Source organism: Penicillium expansum (assembly GCF_000769745.1).
Source record: "Penicillium expansum strain MD-8 chromosome Unknown contig22, whole genome shotgun sequence".
Classification (NCBI taxonomy): Eukaryota; Fungi; Ascomycota; class Eurotiomycetes; order Eurotiales; family Aspergillaceae; genus Penicillium; species Penicillium expansum.
The window spans coordinates 178,012-200,715 of NW_015971435.1; the positions used below are offsets into that span (position 1 = coordinate 178,012).

Below are 22,704 nucleotides of genomic sequence, written 5' to 3' on the forward strand. Positions count from 1 at the left end.
AACAGGCGAAAGATCCCAGGCAAAACGCCATTTCCCCCACGTGGAAAAAGTGGATCCCCCAATGCAAACGCCACTTCAAGAACCTTGTTCTTGAGCCTCGGACTCTCTAATCGTTCTGTGTCTTCTTCTCCCATAGCTTATAGTATGGCTCGAGTTCGTGAGCACAGTCCCGGCCCTCTGTATCTTCGCACCCATGGAATTGGATCACGAGATCACCATCCTTATAGGTACCATCCAAAGAAGCACCCGGCGAGTCATTGCTATAGGAGCTCATAATGCGCTGAGGGACCAGGGCGGTTCGAGCAAGGACAGTCGGGTGCCACTGCATGATGTGATCCTAGCAGAATTTCGGTTAGAATCAAGGCTCTCGAAACTCGATCTATATAAAGATAGAGCAATAGAGTAAACGATTAGTCTTACCAGTCCATGGGTCTCCGCCTTGGCAAAGTTGTAGTTGCGGTAAAGCGGGTCAAACCAAGCATCTAAGAAGAAACGGGCATATTCTCCATTCTTCAAAATGAAGCTCCCGGGGTTCAAATTTTCGGCGTCTTGGGTGATGATAAGGTCCACATCCTGGTCCTTCTGGTGCGCGAACGTCTTGATGATACTATCTGGTGGCACAATAGGCACATCCTTCATCATCAACTCTTCCAGGCGGTCTTTCTCCAGGATGTGAGACTTGAGAGATTTGGTAGGGTTCATGATCAAAGCATTAGCCGCGAGATGGAAGAAATATGCCGAGCGAGGATGTGTAGCCATGGCATGGCGGGTGGCTGGCGCAACTGCCCAGCTCATTGGGGCATCACCAACGGCTTCGTCGTAATCCGACGCCCTTGCGAAGAAGTTGGTATAGCCTGTTCCCGCTTGAGAGTTAATTCGAGTCCATTGCAAAGGAAGCTCTTCCACATTATCTCAGACAGGAACTTCTTACCATGACGCTTGGCATAATCCTCCCGGTTTGCAACGATCTTTTTGAGATAGCTCTCGCTGTACCGTTGATGGTCTAACAATGTGACGATTACCACACCAGAGGTACCCACCGGAGCCACAACGGACGTGGAGGCTGAGGAATAGAGGTAGTGGAGGAGATAGAGGAGGGATAATATTGCGAATGCCAGGACAGCGACCGACTTTAATTGTTTCCTGCGATAGGATGACATTCGAGAGGAACGGGAGAGAGGTAGAGGATGCGGGCTCCGCCGCGGAGGTAACGCGAACTGCATGAAGACGTGTACTCGTCCCTATTGTGAGATTATACAATAAGGGACAGTGTTCTTGTTAAATCAAATCATAATAAGAGTGAGGGCAATGTCAAAAAGTTGGGACTGAAGAAAGAGGCTTGAAGATCGACGCGGGTGCGAAGATCCCGAGATGTGGCGTCCGAATGCGGCCAGAAGGTCGGCCGCATTCCACCGGGCTTCCATTAAACATCCCGCATCCAGTAAGAATTTATATTTAGGATATGGAAAACAATCAGAGATAAGATGTCTATCATTTTTTATTGGTTCGATGCTAGATTTCTCATTGGATAAAGATTATGAGAAAGAAAACTGGTTGATATATTTTATAGATCGGCATGGGTGATACGTACATAGATCATCGTCTACTTCTATGTTGACGATATTATTCCTGAACCACCCATACTATGCTAGTCAAGCAACTAGTCTAGATTAAGATATGAAAAACCACTGGGAACTGTGAGAACTGGATGCCAATTGCTTCCTAGATATTCGGATTCCTAGAGATCGAAACAAAAAGTGATCATGGTAATGTTGAGATGGCTACATTAAGAGCATGGTAAGCAAGTATAACCTGATCACAAATCGCAAATTGAACCTCCCGATGTCAATAGGGGACCCTTTACAATCATACGATAGGGTTGCTACACTGAGTCAGATTCATGGTTTCCAAGCCAAGGTTGGATGTGTTCAGTGTGCAACAACCTTATCACTACCGATGCTGCAAAAGCCAGTGCGAAAGTGGCAGAAATTCTAACTAATCCAGGTCCTAGGCATATTGACGCTATAGACAGAGTCATCCAATACCTACACGAAACCGGGTTCTAGGCCATTGAATACGGAAACAGGGAATACGATAAGAAACAAGACCACACTAGACATCAAGAAAACAAAAATCAAGGACTTCGGGTAGCAGCAGAGTGCGTGAAATTTCCAAGTGATGCTTCCTTTGAAGACAACAAGGATCGGAAAAGTTCAGAAGGGTATATATCTGTAAGCTGTACCGGTATGTCAAATATCAAGGTAAAATACATGATCTTACAGGGTACTATAGTACGACAAAAGCGCATACTATTATCCGCGTGATGTTTGAGAGAGAGTCATATGCCACATGCACATATCACTGAGGTTATACGAAACGTCGCTACGGAGTAAGCGACGTTCAAATGGAGTATTCAAGATGAGGGTAGTATAATTTAATAACTTCAATTCACCTCACCGCCAGCAGCGGTAATTCAGTGGTAGAATGCAAGATGTATGTTATCTCGCTTTCCAATTTGATCAATTAAAATACTAATAATTCCTTCCAGTGCAAATCTTGTTGTCCCGCGTTCGATCCGCGGTCGCTGCTTCCCTTTTTTCTTTTTTTTTCTTCCTTCTTTCCCTTAGCTAATAAAAATGTATAGATTAACCGTGCCAAGCCCACCACCAACTACGTAGTAGTACTAAGTATTGGCAAGAGACCATGTGATAGAGAGAGATTCAAACAGTTCCCAATGTGGCGTTCGTAGCTACAGGACTGCCTCGCTATAGAAGTACTGTTCTACCTCGTAGCTCAGCATCTCTTGTTATCAATTGGAGTGAGGACCGAGATGCGTTCATTGAGGACTGCGCGACAGAATTACAAAACTACGTCACGAGGAGGCTTTCCGATCTGGAAGTCTGCGGGTACTTTATTTAGATGGGTTCCGAAACATCGTTCGCGAAGTTCGTATAGATCCTGAGATTGATGATGTCTCCAATGTGATTATGAAATGGATGAAAACCAACGAGTTCCCTCACGGCTCTACTATTGGGGAAAGGTATCGAGCCAGTGCAGAGTTAGGGAGGGAACTATATCAATTAATGGAAGAGGACCTTGCAGACCCTAATCAATAGATGAAATATCCTTATAAATCCATTTTATGAGGTCCATTTGTACATAATCTCTTACATGAAAAAAAAAGAGAGACAAAGATACTCTAACACAGCATCAGTCCGGAAGATACATTATATATTTCCAACTTTGACGGCAATTGTTTTGCGATGGGTTTAAGGCCAACGACTTTGTTAGGGTGGGATACATGGACTTGATGGCCACCAAAGTCATGTAACACTAAAATTCGACGAATACATTCAAGGCAAGTTTCCTTTACCTTCATAACCATCCAGACTCGCAGGTCCCAATAACTGAGCCATGTCGGCATTGTTCATATCCTCCACATATTCAATACCTAAAAAAGAGCCAGTAGGTACTTGAAAAGAACTCTTTTGAGGTCCACATACTTTCAACTTTCCATGCATCCCACTCCTGAGTATCCCGTTTAGATGTGCTTGAGCTGCCGCTCGCGCTGTTCTGGAAACGAATCAAACACCTGGCCATTACATAGTCAATACCCCAAGCCTCAGCGTGGCGGATGCCACTGCCTTTAGTTCTCTTGCAAAGCGCGTTGTACTCTTTTTGCTTGCCTATTGGTTTTCCATCTGACTCGACTTTCACACCTGGTAGTTTGTACACGTCGTCCTGATTAAAATGATTGATCGCGCAAAGAACCGAGTCCATGGTAAGGGGTCCCTCATAGTTGGGCTTGTCCCATGTCGGTGGGTTGGCATTCGACCAGTCTGCAGGCGTGAGTGGTGTTTGAGCGTTAATCCAGGAAGTCTCATAGTCTCTTTTGAAGGCCCATGATAGCTTCTTGTTGTCTCCATATCGCCGCTTTGTTAGTAAGTTCCTAAACCTTGACAGTGAATACATACTGGGTTCCCAAGATCCGGACGTGGCATTTATTCGTCGTATTCGATGAGCTCTTGTTCATATTGTCTGTTGGCCTCTCCTCTCCCATACTTGCCCGTGTGGGTCCAGTCTAACGTACAGAGATACAGTGTTAAACAATCCAATAGCGAAAAAATGTAATAGAAGCTCACCATTTTTTTTTGTGCCAGGACACCCAATAATCCCTTCTATTGGGATCTGTCCGCGACTTGGGATCCAGGTGTTTACAGTTGGATGAAATTTGGCCAATCATTCCTGAAATTTGTTAGCAAGTTTGAATTCAGATACCAAAATAATCCAGATATGGATATATAAAAAAAATCAAGCACCTACTGACGCAACTCCCGTGCCAATTATTCTGGAAGCTAGTGACACACTCGGTGCGGCGCTGACTCTCAGGTAGCCATTCTCCTCCCTGCTCACTAGACCCCCAAGGAAATTCATCACATTCAAGTTGCAAGACGTTTCGCCTCAATGCCTTGTTCAGCTCCTTAATTGCTGACGCACATTTGCTCTCTTTGCTAGTTTTGGGGCAAACCGATTTGCGTCTGTCCTCTACCATTTTTCGTGTTGGGCGAATGTGAACTTCGAGCGTAATGGCATAAGACTGACAATATTGTCACAGAGACCGGGCACATCATATGTGAGCGTTTCCGTAAGATCATTATCGGCATCACGAATCTCGTTTACACCCTGGTATGGGCCAAGGAAGCCGCAATTGACTGTCAAAGCGTACTTAGTTAGCCTACAAATAACAATCACATCAGATAAAAAAATGCCAAACTCACAACGCAATTCTGGAAGCTGGAAGCCACTAGCTCCGGCCGGACAATGGCTCTTTTTAGTAAACATGGGAGTCTTAGGGTCTAGTAGGCTAGTTAGTGTCTGATGTCGACCGATATACCTCCACGGGAGTTCGTACTCAAAGTCGTAATGTCAGCTCGGCGGAATATATCGGCAGCTGGTTCCAAAACGGACATTGTACTGTTACCAGACAGATCTGCCTCATTCTCATGCCGTTGAGCGCCAGCCACTATAGAAAGGTCTCACTTTCCCACGTTGGACTCCGACATCGGAATGGTACCCGTCTTTTCGTACAATTTGAGCATTTTATCAGGCCAATATGCTTTGCGATCTCCCGTTGCCCAGTCAATGTAGCTGAGAATCTTGGCCACTGCCTTGTACCCAATATTGTAGTACAGATAGGCCCCAAATCGATAGTGGAAAGCATCGTCAGACGTGTCGTAGTCACTGTGAGCCTGGAAGGAGAGGTCAGTGTCCACATAGCCGCTTAGCTGAACATCCATCAAGGTCTTGCCGGTAACAATCTTGCCACCGCCAATCTTGATGCCAATACTGGCTTGTGGGGTGATGAGAATATCGATCTGGGTATCGACGGCGACTCCGGCGTGGAACACTGGTTCAACTGTCCCCGGGGCAGGAGATTCAGTTTTACTCTCTAGACCAAGCAGTGTTGAGTATTTTGCTTGCAAGTCATTGTCCTGAGGCTAGAAGATCTCGGCCTTTCCGAAAGACATCTTTGCTCCTGCATCAAGGGAGCCAAAAAGCGCAATTTTGCCGCGAATCTGGATTGATGTTAGCATTGCAGTTGCAATGAATCGATTATTCGGGGGGCTTACCTGGCCGTAAATATCCAAGGTAGGCCCAACAGCCGCGATTCCCTTCATAGCTAGTCCGGGGTAAGTGAGGTTATCGATTATCTTCTTTCGCTCAGTCTGTGTCTGCGCTATAACTCTGCCTTCGACGTGCAAGCCAATGTAGGCCCCAAGCTCCATTCCAAAGTATGCAAAGGTCTCCGGTTTGCCAGGGGGAATAAATGTTGCGGAGAGATAGTAGGCATAGGTTGCATCCATCGAAAGATCGGCCTCCAAATCCATTGACAGTTCGCCAAAGTAGGTCTCTCCGGGACATCCCCATTTGGCGTAGAAGAGGTTGATAGTTCTACTAAGACCCAACTCAATTACACCTACACTGGCCTTTGTCACAGTGGTCTATATTTTGGGATCAGAATATTGAAGGGCGACAGGGAGGGGGGAACGTACCAGCTTTTTCAACCACTCACCGATTCCGAAAGTATGTACCATGCATCTTACGGTAAATGTAGATCACCCTGGCAGGTAAAATCACGTTGCGGCCCGTCTTGTCCTCCTTCTTCGGAGATTAGCTATCGAGAATGGCCGGGGGAATCGCAGGATAAATGAGCTGGAATACTAGGTAGATCAAATATCCAAGTACGCCCTTTACCTACTAACCGTGTAGATTTTAGAGCCCTTAGTTCATCAACATGTTGCTATCCTTGGTCAAATTTGGGATTCTTAGCGTGTTTCTTCTTGCCCAGGAAGCTGTGGCAATTCAACTATGGAATAACACCGACGGCTTCTCCGATGATGTGCCCGCTGCCGGTCGGAGTGCTTTAACATTCGATGTTAAATGCGCCAATTATCTGGTGACTGCCCGAGATGTTGCAAATGGTGCCGCTTTGGTTGGGAATCTGGAAAGTCATTATTGTACTGAAGAATGTCATGATTCTATCGATAACTTCCAGAGAAGTAGCCACTTGGCCTACGGAACAAAAGCATACGCTTTATTCAAAAATAGCACAGCTAGAGTAGTCCCTGGGGATATTGTCAATGGGCTGATGTGGGCATATGAGTTGAGCTGCATCAAAGATTCGTAAGTTTTCTCCAATGTTGCAATGATTCAGGAAAGCTAATGAGTTTGACATGCCACAGAACTGGGTACTGCCTCGCAGGAATTTACAACCATACAAAAACAGCTTGTTCGGAATGTACCCTCAAGTATGGCGCAGTGATGGCGAGCTCGGGCTATGGGCGTAAGCAGTTCCCACCAAATGTCTTCTCGTCGCTTTTGTCGTCCTGTAATGTGCCAGCATCGAGCTATACCTATGTTTACACTTCATCAAATCCCACAACAACACCGGAGTCCTCTGGTGTACCATCGTCTGCCACTGCAACTCCTACTTCTACTTGCACTGGAAAGACATACATTGCCAAGGAGGATGATACTTGCAAATCAATCTCTGAGGCTCAGTCTATCAGCACTGATCGCTTAGTTGAGGTCAACCATCTGGACTACAGTTGCTCTTCACTTACTTCTGGTACCGCCCTCTGTATCGAAAAGAACTGTACGGTGTATACCGTGCAGGCAAACTAGACATGCGAAGATATCGTCCGCGGAGAGTCTTTTGGATTAGTACAACTCTTAGGTTGGAACCCGTAAGCGAAACCTGCTGTATTTCCTAGAACTCAACTCTGACGATCAATCCAGGACCATCCATCAAAATTGCGACAACCTGGATTCAATGGTGGGAAGAAGCATTTGCATCTCGTAAGCCATGCCGGTGCCCTCAATTCCCAAAAGCTGCACACCCCAGATTTCCAGCTCGGTACCAAAGTCCTCGACACAAGTGATATCAACCAGTACTGGAATAGTCACTCCTGCCTGAACCCAGAATGGCATGGAGTAAGGGATGCAATAAGTTCCACAAAGTTGCGAAGGGTGAGGCCTGCCACCAGATTGCCGATGACAACAATGTTTCCCTGAGTGATTTCCTCGCTTGAAACCCAAATTTTGGAAGTGATTGTAAGAAATTGAAGCATGACTTCTATGTTTGTGTGGGCAAATAGTCAAATTGGGGTTTATCAGACGGGCTGAGCTGAGCTGGAATTTCCGTCAATTTCTGTTCCAATCGTTTCTGTTTCCCCATGTGTAAAATGTGCAGACCGGCTTTTCTATATATAACATGTGAGGTTCATATCTGATCTATTTATTCCCTAGAACGGAGGAGGGTTCAAGTCCAACCCGTCAACTGTTAACCGGAATTCATCTCTTGAATAGCTTCCCGCGACATCCATATCAAGTCGACCTCGCTCACAATCCTCCAAATCGATCTCCGAAATCACAAGCCCATTTTCGATGCTGGAGCCATCAGCTGCATCATCAGTGGAGACTTCCCAGATAGGTTCAGCCACAACTTCACCCAAGGGTCCGGCGATGCAAGAGCCACCACGAGAGATATAGCGGTCTGGAGCTTCTAGGAAACGATAAGTCATTTGAACACGTTAGTGGATTATATTTCACGTACCTTCTGTAGATTTACCCTGTTCGGTGATCCAGGATGGTAGTTCATTGTAGCGCACGCACTGGTTGCAAGAAAGCACGAAGGTGCGGCCTTCGCCACCAATAGTGCGCATGAGAGGTAGCCAAGTGTCACGGCTGTCAGCTGTGGGTGCGAGGTAAATGTTCACATTTTGCGAGTAAAGACTTTGACGCAGCAAAGGCATGAAGCTTTCCCAGCAGATAGCAGCGGCAATGGTAAGCTTGACTCCATTGAGCTCTGTAGTGATAGCTTTCAGGGTAGAGGGAGAGCCCTGGGCCCATACAAGACGTTCTGAGCCAGTCTTTTTCAACAATTAGGTCAGTATTAGTTGAAATGTTTCAATCCCGCTGCATTCGACACCAAGTCAAATTGACTACGGTTAACAGCAAAAATGGACGATGATGTACTTACTGGCATGACCTTTCTTCTTTTTCCGAGAACACCCCGCAATGGATCGACATACAGTGCGGAGCAGTACAAGCTCCCCCCGGCCTTTTCAATCAACCCAGTTGCAATAAAGACACCCGTCTCGCGGGACAGCCGCTCGAGAAACTCTCTTGTCCCGTCACCACGGTGGTCTCGACCTGGAGCGATGGGTAGCTTGCGCTCCACCCAGTCATCTCCCGCTCCAGCAGGCGTATCGCCCAGGTCAACGGCAGCGCGGAAGTATTCAACAAATTGATCCCGGCCATAGGGGGCACGCGCGCCAACAGCAGTTCCAAAGTCACAAGTGCGAGGATACCCACCTAGGTAAGCTTCTGGGAAGAGCAGAAGATGGACACCCTTTGAGGCTGCATGCTGGGTGATTTGCTTGAGAGCGGCAAGGGTCAACTCAAGTGTAGACAGAGTGCGGGCCTGCGCCACAGCAACGGTGATTTTCTGAGGCATTATAGTGTAGTCTTCTTGATTCTAGTGAACTATTTCAAAAGCGAAGGTTGAAAGGAGTCAAAATAAATTGTTACCCCTCTGGGCATTTAAAGTACTCCGATCTCTTTTCGGAGGCTGTAATGTCCGACGGAGTTTGACATGCCGATTGAGCCTTGCATGGCAATTTCACTAATAGCTTAAGCCTAGCCTTGAATCTAATTGGTCTACTGCCTGTATAAATATTGAACCCACTCAAATGAAGCTAAAGATCAAACAGAAAGATAAAATACCAAAGCCTTCCAGTCTCATCCTTTTGGTAAATCCTTAGTCACGTGGGATCGATGGAACCAAAACGGAACCGTCATCGGACATTTTCGTCCGATAAACTCAGTGAGTAACCAAATGCCGAGTCCGAATGGAAAGAAACAAAGTGGGACCATCTAGAAAGAGGCAGAAAGCACTGGCCTGTCGACGGTGTCGATCACGAAAGCAAAAAGTGAGTGTGCTCGATTACATCCTTGAATCGCCAAACTAACAAAAGCTAGTGTACTGGAAGCAGACCGTGTGATAATTGCACAGCAGCAAGCAAAGGTAAGTATATAAGAGCACAAACAACAAGACGATCCTGTCTGATTGCATAACCATAGAATGTATCTCAAGTGAGCCAGTGAGCCGAAAGGCTCGCGTCAGTACCGAGTAGGTCGAGTCAACTGAGCTATAAGTACCCTGCTAATTGCTTTTATAGATACACCCGAGCCCTCGAAGAAAGAATTATAGATCTTGAATCTCAAATTCCAGATGAGAGGCCAAAGAACCTGTCTGCCAGCCGGCAATCAACTACACAGGAATCTCCCCATCAAAGAGGCAATGAAACGGACCATGTTTCTCAGGCTTCTATTGCGCCAGGGCCACCATACTCTCGCAGTATGCCTCAGGACAGGATCTCCTCAGGTTCTATTCCTGTGCGATATTCAGCCCCCTGCCCGTCATTAGCCTTGCCATCTCCCCATGCAGTGGAGAGCTTGCCAGATCCTCATGGCCAATGTGGACATTCCAGCCTATTGATTGGCATATTAGCTACTCTCACAAGCACCGAATCATCTGTATTCTCCCAAATACAGTCTGAAGGTCCAAATGCCCACATTGTTTCTCAGTTCACAGATCAGGTATTACAAGCAGATCGTGTCCCACGGCTTTCAAATGAGGCATCTGATCGCTTGGTACAAATATACCTGGAACGAGTTAACCCACGATATCCCTTTCTTCATCCCGCTACTTTTCTCGGCTGGTATGAATCGTGGAAGGCTCACTCGCAGATGGATAGAGATAGACATCAGCAGTCTCTATGGAAGGACTATTTTGTAACCATGGTATGGAAAAAATGCTCGTTATTTCGAATTTATGTTAACCTTCGATACATTTTAGGTGCATGCTGTTGCTCTACTTCTTACACCTCGAGTCTCAGTCGATGACATTGCTACATCTCAAGTAAGTATAAGTTGGATATTGCATCTATCTACTATCGAAGGGGAAGCTAACAGCTTAGTCTTTGTATAACACTGCTATGCAATATCTTGCCCATGTTTTCGCGCAACCCGATTCTGTTTTACATGCCCAGGCATATCTCCTTCTGACTCTGCATGCACTTCATTCTCCATCATCACAGATGATTGTCACCATTGTCTCTGCAATGATGAGATACTGTGTCATGGCCCAACTCCATTTAGCTGAGAGCGAGCCGCAGGTGCCGAATCCCGCGTTTTCCTTGGAGGTCCAAACCCGCCGTCGAGTGTTTTGGTCTGCTTATGCGTTAGATCGATTTATCAGTTGGATTTACCACATCCCCAACAATATCATTGATGAGCACATTAGCGTGGAGGTAAGCCATTTCTCAATACCCCAAACTTAGGATCCCTTGAAAGAACATTGAAGAGACTGACAATGGTAGCTTTTTTCAAACGTCGGAGATGCAGATCTTCACCACGAAGGATCAGAGGATAGCCGTATTCAAATAGAAACACCATCTCAGAAAACACATGTCTCACCAGCCCTTCACCTATTCCGATGCAGACGTATACAATCCCGGATTATCAGCACCATGATGCGGTCTGACTTCAGAGAAATCGATGCCTCATCGACATGGCGGGAACACATGTTAGGCGAATTAGACTCTTGGAGGTCTCAGTTACGGCTATTGAGCGATGTTGCCTCCAAAAGCTACACGAGCGATCGGTGGGTTGGCATGGCTTACAACTACACGATCCTCCTATTACACCAGCCAACCAAAGAAAACGTCTGTAATGGCTTTGGGGACCGATCAGTCCCAGCCTGTGTCCAGATTGCGATGACATTTAGGACCTTCCAAAAGGACCGACAGACAGCACAACTATGGCCTGGGGTATGTGCTCAAAACCCCCTGATCTTTTTCTCATCAACTGACATAGTCCGGTAATCAGCTCCTGAGCCAAGTCGCCGTAGGTATCACCCTTCTGTACTGCTTCTGGGCAACTCCACCTCAACATCAAACCATCGCCTACCGATCACGCGAAGTGCCAGACGCATTGCGCGCCTGCTCAACTGCGCTGGCCATCCTTGCCGAGCGATGGGTTCAAGCCGAACCTTTGCGCGATGTCTTCGATGTTTTAGCTAAAGAAGTTCCGCTCCATGGAACAGCAGAGGAAGACCCGCCACCGAGGCGCATCTCGGCGGAGTCTATTTCCTACATCCAGTCCCAGATGCCTTTGCTCACGTCGATCATCATGCATCGGGGTGTCTTGCGCATGATACGCGAGATGATCACGGAGGATTTCCCCAGGAGTCTAGATGAGGACTTCCATCACCAACTGCCGGCATCGCAAGACCAAACCATGCTTAGAGGTCTGGGTGGTCACATGTGCTCCGAAGAATGTCCGTTTTTCCATGAACCAACTCATCCTGGATTAATGGCTGGTATAGGTGCCCAGACTTTTTCTCCACTTGAGAACGGGATTGGCAGTGCTTATGGGGTTGACGACGAGACACTCATGTATCCACTCCTCTTTGGTTCGGCCGAATTTTGATTTCGGTAGAGTGCTATATCCTCTCTATACAAACTTGTTATAGACTTGGCGTAAAAATGATTAGATGAAACGTCTTGACAACATTGAAGTGAACACGAAGTAAGATTGAAGTATAATACAAAAGACCCAATATGCAAATTGAAAAAGAGACCGCACCCAAATTAGAAAGCTGTGGCCATCATTTCCACCATGAGAAACGAGATAGCGTACAAAGATGGCACAAAATCCGTGGTGCCCAAAAAACCGTCCATCGCTCTTCAGGATAGTGATACAAGCGCCTGTTCATTCCCCTCGGCACGCAAGGTCGTCCAGGTTGCTCTACCGAGCATACGACTGGGTGCTTCGCGGAGACCCGCGAGGCTTGGTCATTGCGTCAATGTCCAGGGTTTCGATTTTGTTCCTGATTTCTAGCCTGTGGTCCCTCATCCATTTGCCCAATGACGGGGGCTCAGGCACACCGAAGGCCTTGCGCTGCTTTGCAAACTTCTCCTTGATCGCCGGGGTCTGCATAATCTGGTGTCGAAGGTTCCATCCGAAAGGACCGAGCTCCTTGAGACGTGTTGGCCGATCAGACAGCAAATAGTTGTCTAGGCCCTTGGCCTTGTAGATTGATCGCAAGGCACGACGAGTGACCTTGATAAACACCGACTCGCCCAGAGCCTCGCTCTCGATCTTCTTTCGGCGCACGTTGGGCTTCCAGCTTCGTCGTGTCTTTCCTGCGTTACGTCCCTTGGAGATCTTGTTGCCGAATCGGATCGAAGCGCCTCCGTAGAGACCGGAGTCAGCCTGCTTGTACCATTGGGACGGTCCGTAGGGGTAGACTGGAGCGGTTTCCGGTAGTTTCGGAACTGATTGCGTTGCCGGTGTCGTTGAGAAGGATCGCTTCGGTGTTGCGATGGAAAGACTGCGGAAAGCCGAGGCCAAAGAGAAGGGGGCGGCCATTGCAGATCTTGTGTGTAGACCTGCCATTGTGTTCGACAGGTATCGGACCCTCGCAGAGTGTCGAGAATGCAAAGAGCCGGAAAGTCGTTAATAGACAACAGGCGGAGGAGAGGTCCAGCAGGGAAGAATTTGGGGCAGTTCACCGCCCTGGGGGCGGCGTTCTCATTCGACGATCCCTTGCTCGCGAATTTCGGCCAGAAGCATATCTCACAGAGAACCATCGCGTTACCTTTCTTTTCTATCTAGGCTATTTCTTTGAAGCTTTGATTTACTTTTCATTCTTTCCTCTCAAGCAATTGACCCATCTTCCGTTAATACCTGTGGCTCTACTCGGCCACACCTCTTCCAAACATGGTCCAGATTAGTGAAGTGAAGGGCAACTCGCGCGAGAACAGGACCGCAGCGCATACACACATTCGGGGTCTAGGCCTGCGCTCTGATGGGACTCCGGAGAACAATGCCGATGGATTTGTGGGACAAGGAGCTGCCCGCGAGGTGAGTGAAGAGCAACCCTGAACCCACCAGGGTATCTGGTTCGCAGTAACGATAACTAACGGCTTAAACCATGGGGTAGGCATGTGGTGTTGTGGTGGACTTGATTAAGTCGAAGAAGATGGCTGGACGAGCTGTCCTGCTTGCTGGTGGCCCTGGTACCGGAAAGACTGCTCTGGCTCTTGCTGTATCGCAGGAGCTGGGAACCAAGGTTCCTTTCTGCCCGATTGTTGGCAGTGAAATCTATTCCGCAGAGGTCAAGAAGACCGAAGCATTGATGGAGAACTTCCGGAGAGCTATCGGTATGCAATGCGACATTAGGGGAAGCGCAACAACCGTGGAAATACAAGCTAACGTATAACAGGCCTCCGTGTTCGCGAAACAAAGGAAGTTTATGAGGGAGAGGTGACTGAGCTTACCCCCGAGGAGGCCGAGAACCCACTGGGCGGATACGGGCGCACAATTAGCCATCTGATCATCGGGTTGAAGTCCGCTAAGGGCTCTAAGAAGCTGCGCCTAGACCCCAGCATTTACGAAGCCATCCAGAAGGAGCGTGTCACTGTCGGAGATGTCATCTACATTGAAGCCAACACCGGCTCATGCAAGCGAGTTGGGCGATCCGATGCCTATGCGACCGAATTCGATCTCGAGGCTGAGGAGTATGTGCCTGTCCCCAAGGGCGAGGTTCACAAGAAGAAGGAGATTGTTCAGGATGTGACCCTTCACGACCTGGATATGGCCAACGCCCGACCCCAGGGCGGACAAGATGTGATGAGTATGATGGGTCAGTTGATGAAGCCCAAGAAGACGGAAATCACGGACAAGTTGCGCCAGGAAATCAACAAGGTTGTCAACCGGTACATTGATCAAGGTGTCGCGGAGTTGGTTCCCGGTGTTCTTTTCATCGATGAGGTACGTGAACAATTTTATCCTGTGAATTATTCGATTGCATTTCTAACCCTGTTTCTTCTCTAGGTGCACATGCTCGACATTGAGTGCTTTACATACCTGAACCGTGCCCTTGAATCGAGCATCTCCCCGATTGTCATCCTCGCCTCCAACCGCGGCCACACCGTCATCCGTGGTACCCACGAAATCAGTGCCGCACACGGTATTCCTCCTGATCTGCTTGCCCGCCTTCTTATCATCCCCACCAACCCCTACGCCCCCGAGGAGATCAAGACTATCATCCGGCTGCGCGCCAAGATTGAAGGTCTCAATATCACAGAACCTGCTTTGAACAAGGTTGCCGAGCATGGCAGCAAGGTCAGCTTGCGGTATGCCCTGCAGTTGTTGGCCCCCGCAAGCATTCTCTCGCGTGTCAATGGCCGCCCCGGCGCAATTGAGGAGGCTGATGTTGCTGAGTGCGAGGACCTCTTCCTGGATGCCAAGCGCAGCGCAATCATCGTTGATCAAGACAGCAAGAATTTCCTGTCATAAATGGCGATGAGGCTTGAGAAAGTTCCATGATCATGTATACCAAAGGGGTATCTTGGATGTTTATTGAAAAGGCGAATTGTTTTGTGTGGGCCTGGTGTTACGCTAATGCTATGTATCAAATTCTATTTCCAACTTATTGCAACTTCCAGAAGATAAATGGTTATAGATCCAACATAGTGTAGATGTAGAGGTCATCGGATGTCGCAAATGCAACCCCGGGACGAATCACGTGTCTCTCACCGTCACCCGTTCCTGTTCCAGCGTTTGTTAATCCTATCAAGACCTTAGGTTTTTTAAGTTATTTTCTCTTTGTGTTCCCTAATACTCCAGTAAGGCCAGGGTACTTTGTTTGCAAATCGAAGCCTTATCAACAAGATCCGACCGAACCGCCACTCAGCACTATTGAACAGCGTCACCCGCCCCAGATAAAGGTGGAGCCTACATCAACACATCAACCACCGTTGCAGACAGCAGATCTTCACTTCCACCTAAGCTAAAACACATATCATACAACCACCATGTCAAACCCACTGGACACAGACGCCGGCTCGGAGATGTTCGCCAGCTATGAGAACGAGTTGAAGCTGGTGCAAGCCGATCTGAACCAGAAGCTGGACCAGATCGCCGAGGCAAGCGGCGAGCAACGGAAATCAGCAATCGGCATCGCAACACAAGTCCTCGAAGAAGCCACAGAACTGGTGAGTCCACCGAACCCCTCAACCCGTTTTCATGCGCCACACTACGAGAACAACCAACAACCGCAAGAACAAGAGACACTAACCCAATCAATCCCCATCTAGCTCGACCAAATGCGCATGGAGAAGCAGAACATCCCCTCAGCAGCCCGGTCAAAAGTCAACATCCGCTTCCGCAACTACTCAACCGATATCGACGAGGTCAAGCGCAAGCTGAAGTCCCTCTCGGATGACCGGCAAGCACTCTTCGGCGACCGGTACACCGACGAGCCGCAGGATGAGCACCTCGAACAAAGACAGCAGTTGCTTTCTGGTACGGACCGGCTAGAGCGCAGCTCAGCGCGACTGCAGCAGAGTCAGCGTATGGCGCTGGAGACGGAGGATGTCGCTCGTGGCACCCTCGGCACCCTGTATGAGCAGAGGGAGCAGATCACGAATGCTCGCAACAACTTGCAGCAGAGTGAGGGCTACGTTGATACTAGTATCAAGACTTTGAGGGGCATGGCCCGTAGGTACTGACTCCCCTTTGTCTCGTTTTGATCTAATCTAGACGTGGTTGCTAACTTCTCTTGTGTTGTTTAGGATGGCTACCAATCGGATAATTACCATTGCTATCATTACGGTTCTGGTTCTTTTGATTTTCGCTGTCATTTACAGCAAGTTCCATTAGCACTTGGGTTTCGCGCTGGCGTTTGTATACTCGGTGTATCTTTCACGTCTTTTGATTTTCTACTCTTACGTCTACACTAGCAAGGCTATTGCCTCTCTCTCTCTCTCTCTCTCTCTGTCTATCTCTCGCATATTTGCCATTATGTATGATAGCATCCGGCGAGTCTTGATACACCTAGATCCAAGTCTCTGGTCCAAGCAACCCTGGTCTCTAATACGACGGTTAACAGTCCAACCAAGTCCCGAATCCTTATTAGAAAGTACTAAATAGCTTCAATTGGGGGTATCTCATAACGCCAAATAACAAAAGAGAACAACACACATATATCAACAACCTCAGTTCATAATCCTCATCGCCCCAAAAACAGCATTAACAATAACACCCACACAAACAGCAACCCCCTTCCTCCAACTCCAAACCCCCTCCTCTCTACGCAACCACATCGCACAGCCAACAGGCCAGAAGAACCCCATAACAGCCCCCCAAAGCATATCATCCATTGCCCCACGCGATCCGGATCCAATCCCACCCTCATCATCCCCAATGCCACCCCCCTCCCCGCCAAGACCCTGCACCTGCGCCGCCGTCGACCCCTCATCCATCCAGCGGTCCTCAAGATCCCGCAGCTGGTCACCAGTAGGCATAGTATCCGGCGTCCTGGAGACAGACTGCATGGCCAGGAACTGGGAGCGCAGAGCGGTGATCTCAGCCGCCGTGAAGCCCGCCGAGAGAAGGCGGTCGAAGCCGCGGGGTGCGGGTGTGGTGGTAGTTGGCTGGGACTGGGGTTGAGGTTGGGAGTGGCGCGGTTGCGCAAATGTTGGGAGTAGAGATGAGACATCCTTAGTCGGTAATTTCTTGCCTGCGCTGGCTTTCTGCTGCTTCTGTTGTAGAAGGATTGTTGATGCCACGCTTGCTTCGCTGGCTAGGTCTGCGTCTGAGAGTGCGATGTCGCCGATCGAGCAGTGGATATAGAGCCGTGGGCGGATATCCCGAACTGCCTGCTTGCCTTTTCCATTGTCGTCGGTTGTCTCGGGTTGGTCTGCTGCGGGGCGAGGGCTCCGGCTTGGTGATGGCGGGAGCTTTAGTGAAACGGTTAATGCGGTTGTATCTTCGAGACCGCGACCGGCGTAGATGAGGCGCAGTCGGTGGAATGATAGAGGTTTGGGAAGTTCGGCTCGGATCAGTTGTTTTAGGCCTGCGCCTGTTGTGGTCTCGGGCTCTGGGACATCTAGTTGGAGGTCGGGGATTGAGGCGGAGAAGCGGACGGTGATGAGGAGCAGGTCGGTATCTGGTTCGCCTACTGCGTATGGAGAGAGGAAGGGTGAAGCCATGTTTCAAATAGGAGGTAATATTGCGCTTTTATGTGAAATTGATTGAGGCTGCTCTATACAACAAGCGATGACTGATATGTCTCAAGTTGGAGATGCGGCGCTTACCCCATTCCGGGGTCTCAGACCATATACCGTCAGGTGACACATTATAGACATCAACTGGACAATATCGCTTTTCTACAACCCTGAAAGGCTAATAGAAAAAAGAGATAGACTAAATCATCGAGGAAGCAGGTTTATAATATTGTTTTGTGATTTTTTGGAATAATGTCACATGTCATCATCAATGTCCTTCGGACTAATCTAACTATACACAAAAGATACCACATGGTTGATCTTGCAAGGGTTCAAAAGAATGTCTCCGCAGACGAAAAACAAAAAGAATCAACAGTTCATTGGCTGAGCCTCTAGCCTGTCTCTTGACATGGCACGCCAACTTGTGAGCCCATAAGAACCCACAGCCAAGACGAGACGCAGTTGAAAAATGCAGAAAGAAGGAGGAAAGTAGATAAAGGTATCAACTGGATATCAAGCGTATGTACTCAAACAAAAGGGTAGTCGTGGAATCCCCAAAACCCCCTTTGAAAACGCCGTCCGATGCACCGAGAAGAAAGACGCCGAGAGCCCCGTATAAGAAACATATCAAAATGAATGCTCAAGCGGTGTGCTTAAACCATGAAAGATTCGCCGCAGCCACATTCTTCCTCTGTAATAATAAGTCAGTAAATCGAATCTTAAGCAGATGCTGCAATTTTTGCGGGGGCCACATACTGATATTGGGGTTGCGGAAAACAAATCGTCTGCTCAGCTTGTCTTCTTGCCAGTCCATTTCACTGCCGATAATACTGAAGAGAGCCTTGCTGTCGATCAAGACCTTCACGCCATCCTGCTCAACCACCTCATCGAATTTTCCCGGCTTCTCGACGTACTCGAGGTGATAGGCGAGGCCCGAGCAGCCGCGGTTCTTGACGCCGACTCGAATGAACTTCGGCTCCGGCTGTGCCATCAATTTCCGAAGCTGCTCGGTGGCCACCGGGGACAGTTTCATGGCTGCCTTTCTTGCCCGAAGCGGCCGACGGGGCTTCGGGGAAGTCTTGGAGGTGGCCGGAGAAGCAGAAGTCGGTTTCGGCTTTTGGGCTTCGCCTTCCCGTAGGCTCACGTTGGACAATGTGCTTTGTGATGGGCTCTGGTATGATTTAAAGTCGGAAGGAGGGAATTCAGCTGAGATCGAAGTGTTGGCGCCGCCGGTGCTTCGAGGAAGCGGGAAGGATGTTGGAAGCGAATGAGGACGGTAGGCAGTTGCAGTTTGCATGTCCCGCTTGGAGGATAGATGAGCGTTTCCATATGATGAGAAAGTACGTAAACATCTTGCCGAGGGCTTTGCCCATCGGAGAAGTGTGGCGGATGATGTCACAGGACGTTGCATGGCGGTAGAGAAGCTCATAGTCGAGGAGCAATCAATGTGAAATGGGAGTGAACCTCGAGAAAAATTGCTATTGGCTCATAGGACGTTGTGTGAGAAAGATGGTGGAATGGAGGATTGATTCACAAAGTTGAGAAGAGGAATCTCTGACTGTTTTGAGGATTCCCCCGTGGCCCCGACTTAATTACGTAAGGCAGTTGCATGACGCAGATTCGGCCAATCAGCGTTGAGTAATTTCTACACACCAAGCAATTGTAGCAGTGGCGCCATTCCTCAAGGTCCTTTAGTTGGTAATTATAGACTAATCAACGAAGAGGCTTACTGGAGACACTAGCTGATTCCGCGCCCTAATTAATCTGACTATCGGGGTAAAATGACTAAGTCATACCTCAGATCAGATTGATTCCCATGTGGTCATCCAATGCGTTTTTCGGAAGCTGAGTCATCCATGACCGCGGAGAGTTCCGTTCGTCGGAGGGACCTGGACCTGTCTCACCCCTCATGAAGATGCCACACCCAAATATAGTCAAGTGGCGGGGAATGGTATCAAAATGTAGATTATGGGCTGTATAGATCCATCAGTTTAACATACAAATATATTGAGATTTTGTTATTTTTTATTTTTTATTTTTTATTCCCTAGTGTAAACACCTTGCCAAGTGTAGAGGACATGTGGCTGGATCGGCTGACAAAGTGGCTGGTGTCCCTTTTTCATGAACCTCGAAGCAATTGAATCAACTCGACTTTAAATTAACCTTACTCATTTGGTTCCCGAGGTCCAATGCTGGCGATCTAGTCTTTGCAGATCATATTGTCAAATATCATGGACGCCTCACCCCTTACCCAGCAGAGTAGACCCGAGTCCTTCAAACCTAAGATTGTCCAGCTCTATGAGAATCTCTTCAAAGTATGGACATAAATATCGCTTTGTGAGATGTTACTAACATACCCCTGATAGGCGGCAGATGATGCAGACCCCTCGGAGGGATTTTGGAGAGAACTCTTCTTGCTACCTCCAGACCGGAACCAACTGCATGCTATCCTAGACCAATTGAGCCCAGACGATACAATCGGTCTACAGGTAAGCCATAATACAGAAACCGTCCTGAAAAATGATCTCAAACAGCTGATGCAATTAATTACTAGATCCAAACTCAACATTTCTTTGTTCGTGCCGTTCGCGAGGCAGCAGCTGGGGTCGCCCCGGCGGATTCTAATGCACTAGATGTAAGAACCCCTTGGTTAATATCCGGGGCATATTTTCTAACCTTGTTTCGCAGACATTGACTGTTTTCTTGACAAGCATTCTGAGCAAGAAATACACAAACCCAAGTTCGGATGTCATCACTGTTCTTGCAGGACTTGACGAAGTGGATCATGTCATTTCCGACTTCGTGGCTGTCTTGGACAGAATCATTCGCAATGGCAGTAGCTGTAAGTCTTTGTCTATTCTGCCCTTAACCGATACCATATCAGTTGATTCTAATTTTTCTAGTCGATGTGCGGCTCAAGGCTATCAAGACGGCTATTGCCATGACCAGCGGAGCATACAAAACAAGTCTGGTCTCCTATCTTACACACAGGGATCTTTTCCCATCGCTTATGAAGGTTTGATTAACTTCGATTGCTTCTATCTATGGAAATCACTGACAGTTGCCAATAGTATGTTTCTGATTCTGATACCCCGCTGCAAGTGTTCGACCCATTCGTCCTTCTGGGGCTACTGGCCAACTACAACAAGTTTGAATTCCAAAACCCCTACCAGCTTCGACTTGATGATTTTGTGAACGAGTCAAGTATTGAAAAAGTTGCCAAGGGTGTCGGTCTGGCCTGTAATCGCCTGCGAAACGGCTACATTGCTGTCCAGGATGACATTCCAGAGGGCTGGAGCTTGACCAACACATTGATTTTCTTTGGACTACGAGCGCTAGCTCCTGGTGCCAGGGACAAAGCGAACCCCCCTTCGGCGGAAGAAGCGAAGGCCATGTTCGCTGATCTGTAAGTTCTCTGCGCGAAGAATCCATTGATTCGAAACTTACAATCCTGGCAGTCCGGCACAAGAAGCCGCAATTCTAATGGCCACATACGACTTCACAAACGCCAATAAGCTCTTTGGTTATCATTTGGTTCATCTGGAACCAGAAAGTAGCGAGGAAGAATCTCCTTTCTCGAGCTTCCTCTCATTGTCCTCCTACCTTCTCCAACATGCATATCGATCCCCGCGGGTCGGGCACTATGCCGAACTAAACCTGTTTACACTTCGCATTCTGGTCGAAGACCCAACCATCTGCAAACAAATTTGCAGCGAAAACGTCAAGCGAAAGGTTCGTATCTGTCGACAGAAACAGCCCTACCTCCCTGTAGTCATTGGAGATCGTGTCCTCGCAACCGTCATCTTTGATATCGCCATTGATACTATCACGCATAACCTTCGCCGGCGCCTCGACGTCAACATCTACAGGTATAAAACAACCATACACTGTATTCATTATCCATGGCATAACTAACAATCCTCCCAGCCACACAATCGCAATCACTCTCCGCCTCCTAACCTACCTCTCAAAGAACAAGATCAGACTCAGCTACCACTGGTCCGAGCTCTGGCGGACTCTGCTCTCTCTCATGCGCTTCCTAACAACCTACGCCTCCGATCTAACCAGCAACCCCAAGATTCAAACCCTTAAGACCTCCCTCGCAGACCTAATCGCGTTCTGCGTCTCAGGCGGCGACACCTTCCTCCCAGATCCAGCCTCGTACGACGATCTCTTCTACAAGCTCGTCGAAACAGGCCCCATCATCTCCAAATTCCGCCATGCATACTCATTTTCCCGTTCCAATAACGCAGCAGCAGGCGTCACAGCCTCCAAAGCACCCGATGCAATCTCCCAAAACGAGCAGAATTCAGCCGCCATAGACACCCTCCAATCCGTGTCTACTCACTTTTATACCCTCCTCTTCCATTCGGAGGGTGTGGACGCCGCTGCAGTTACTGTGGCTACTCCTAAAGCTGATGAGCCTGCACCGGTGGCGTTGCCGTCTATTAAGAAAAAGAATCTCTCCCCGCGTGAGGTCCACCGTATCATTAAGCAGGGCTATGATACGCTGAGTATCCAGCCGCCTGAGGGTTTGAGTGCTTGGGCTAAGTGGCGTGAGGCGGAGTGGAAGAGTGAGCTGAAGCGCGCGGCGCGCTGTGCTGTTGATGATGCAAGGCAACTGGTTGCTTAGGTATCGAGTTGTGGGGTTCTTCTACTTTTATGTATCTTGGATTGGATCTTGATCTATATTCAAGATGTTTGTGGGTGGTACTATGGAGAGGTAGACCACTAGGTAGTAGTAGTGCTATCATTGATTTGTCTATTTAAGATATCCAGTGGATAATTCATATTCTCTCACTTCTGTCATTGTTCATTTGCATCCATGATAACTACCAAGTAAAGTAAACGCATAGAAATGTCAGAGGCTTATCTCTCTGCTACCTGTAAAGATCATGACTTGGCAATCCCACGAAACCCTTGAAACTCTCTACGTATTCTTGGAGAGTAAGAGACAGCCAAACAAGGTATTTTGTATTCCAGGCCTACTCCAGGCCCGTGCTTCTCGAATTGAAATAAAAAAAAAAAAAAACAAGTTGCTGCTGGAAGGGTGGCCACCCCC

At 48.2% G+C, this 22,704-nt stretch overlaps 11 protein-coding genes across 11 annotated transcripts; 5 read left to right on the forward strand and 6 right to left on the reverse strand.

Moving 5' to 3' along the window:
• Positions 1–106: 106 nt before the first annotated feature.
• PEX2_008280 (putative alpha-1,6-mannosyltransferase subunit) lies at positions 107–1,160 on the reverse strand (the record flags this gene model as incomplete). Its single annotated transcript, XM_016738105.1, has 3 exons — positions 107–337; positions 421–863; positions 932–1,160. 3 exons carry the CDS (start codon positions 1,158–1,160, stop codon positions 107–109), a joined length of 903 nt encoding a protein of 300 aa, XP_016594631.1.
• Positions 1,161–3,353: 2,193 nt separating this feature from the next.
• On the reverse strand, positions 3,354–6,095 carry PEX2_008290 (uncharacterized protein; the record flags this gene model as incomplete). The annotated part of the gene is made up of 8 exons (XM_016738106.1): positions 3,354–3,451; positions 3,504–3,949; positions 4,550–4,712; positions 4,779–4,856; positions 4,913–5,023; positions 5,075–5,498; positions 5,631–6,002; positions 6,054–6,095. 8 exons carry the CDS (start codon positions 6,093–6,095, stop codon positions 3,354–3,356), a joined length of 1,734 nt encoding a protein of 577 aa, XP_016594632.1.
• A 200-nt stretch (positions 6,096–6,295) lies between these two features.
• PEX2_008300 (LysM peptidoglycan-binding domain-containing protein) lies at positions 6,296–7,185 on the forward strand (the record flags this gene model as incomplete). Its single annotated transcript, XM_016738107.1, has 2 exons — positions 6,296–6,684; positions 6,744–7,185. 2 exons carry the CDS (start codon positions 6,296–6,298, stop codon positions 7,183–7,185), a joined length of 831 nt encoding a protein of 276 aa, XP_016594633.1.
• Positions 7,186–7,805: 620 nt separating this feature from the next.
• PEX2_008310 (Carbon-nitrogen hydrolase) lies at positions 7,806–9,019 on the reverse strand (the record flags this gene model as incomplete). The annotated part of the gene is made up of 4 exons (XM_016738108.1): positions 7,806–7,840; positions 7,907–8,065; positions 8,117–8,432; positions 8,543–9,019. The coding sequence occupies 4 exons, from the start codon at positions 9,017–9,019 to the stop codon at positions 7,806–7,808; spliced, it is 987 nt and encodes a 328-aa protein (XP_016594634.1).
• A 1,645-nt stretch (positions 9,020–10,664) lies between these two features.
• Positions 10,665–12,057, forward strand: PEX2_008320 (fungal specific transcription factor domain-containing protein; the record flags this gene model as incomplete). The annotated part of the gene is made up of 3 exons (XM_016738109.1): positions 10,665–10,877; positions 10,947–11,396; positions 11,455–12,057. The coding sequence occupies 3 exons, from the start codon at positions 10,665–10,667 to the stop codon at positions 12,055–12,057; spliced, it is 1,266 nt and encodes a 421-aa protein (XP_016594635.1).
• Positions 12,058–12,375: 318 nt separating this feature from the next.
• Positions 12,376–13,026, reverse strand: PEX2_008330 (mitochondrial 54S ribosomal protein bL28m; the record flags this gene model as incomplete). The annotated part of the gene is made up of 1 exon (XM_016738110.1): positions 12,376–13,026. One exon carries the CDS (start codon positions 13,024–13,026, stop codon positions 12,376–12,378), a length of 651 nt encoding a protein of 216 aa, XP_016594636.1.
• Positions 13,027–13,350: 324 nt separating this feature from the next.
• Positions 13,351–14,931, forward strand: rvb1 (RuvB family ATP-dependent DNA helicase pontin; the record flags this gene model as incomplete). The annotated part of the gene is made up of 4 exons (XM_016738111.1): positions 13,351–13,494; positions 13,574–13,793; positions 13,856–14,403; positions 14,467–14,931. 4 exons carry the CDS (start codon positions 13,351–13,353, stop codon positions 14,929–14,931), a joined length of 1,377 nt encoding a protein of 458 aa, XP_016594637.1.
• Positions 14,932–15,449: 518 nt separating this feature from the next.
• Positions 15,450–16,296, forward strand: PEX2_008350 (v-SNARE protein VTI1; the record flags this gene model as incomplete). Its single annotated transcript, XM_016738112.1, has 3 exons — positions 15,450–15,629; positions 15,732–16,138; positions 16,209–16,296. 3 exons carry the CDS (start codon positions 15,450–15,452, stop codon positions 16,294–16,296), a joined length of 675 nt encoding a protein of 224 aa, XP_016594638.1.
• Positions 16,297–16,631: 335 nt separating this feature from the next.
• PEX2_008360 (DSC3 family protein) lies at positions 16,632–17,627 on the reverse strand (the record flags this gene model as incomplete). The annotated part of the gene is made up of 1 exon (XM_016738113.1): positions 16,632–17,627. One exon carries the CDS (start codon positions 17,625–17,627, stop codon positions 16,632–16,634), a length of 996 nt encoding a protein of 331 aa, XP_016594639.1.
• Positions 17,628–18,295: 668 nt separating this feature from the next.
• On the reverse strand, positions 18,296–18,939 carry isa1 (Fe-binding Fe/S cluster assembly protein ISA1; the record flags this gene model as incomplete). The annotated part of the gene is made up of 2 exons (XM_016738114.1): positions 18,296–18,333; positions 18,399–18,939. The coding sequence occupies 2 exons, from the start codon at positions 18,937–18,939 to the stop codon at positions 18,296–18,298; spliced, it is 579 nt and encodes a 192-aa protein (XP_016594640.1).
• A 934-nt stretch (positions 18,940–19,873) lies between these two features.
• PEX2_008380 (ARMH3 family protein) lies at positions 19,874–22,275 on the forward strand (the record flags this gene model as incomplete). The annotated part of the gene is made up of 8 exons (XM_016738115.1): positions 19,874–19,957; positions 20,009–20,131; positions 20,197–20,277; positions 20,331–20,484; positions 20,546–20,658; positions 20,714–21,048; positions 21,101–21,511; positions 21,570–22,275. The coding sequence occupies 8 exons, from the start codon at positions 19,874–19,876 to the stop codon at positions 22,273–22,275; spliced, it is 2,007 nt and encodes a 668-aa protein (XP_016594641.1).
• Positions 22,276–22,704: the final 429 nt, after the last annotated feature.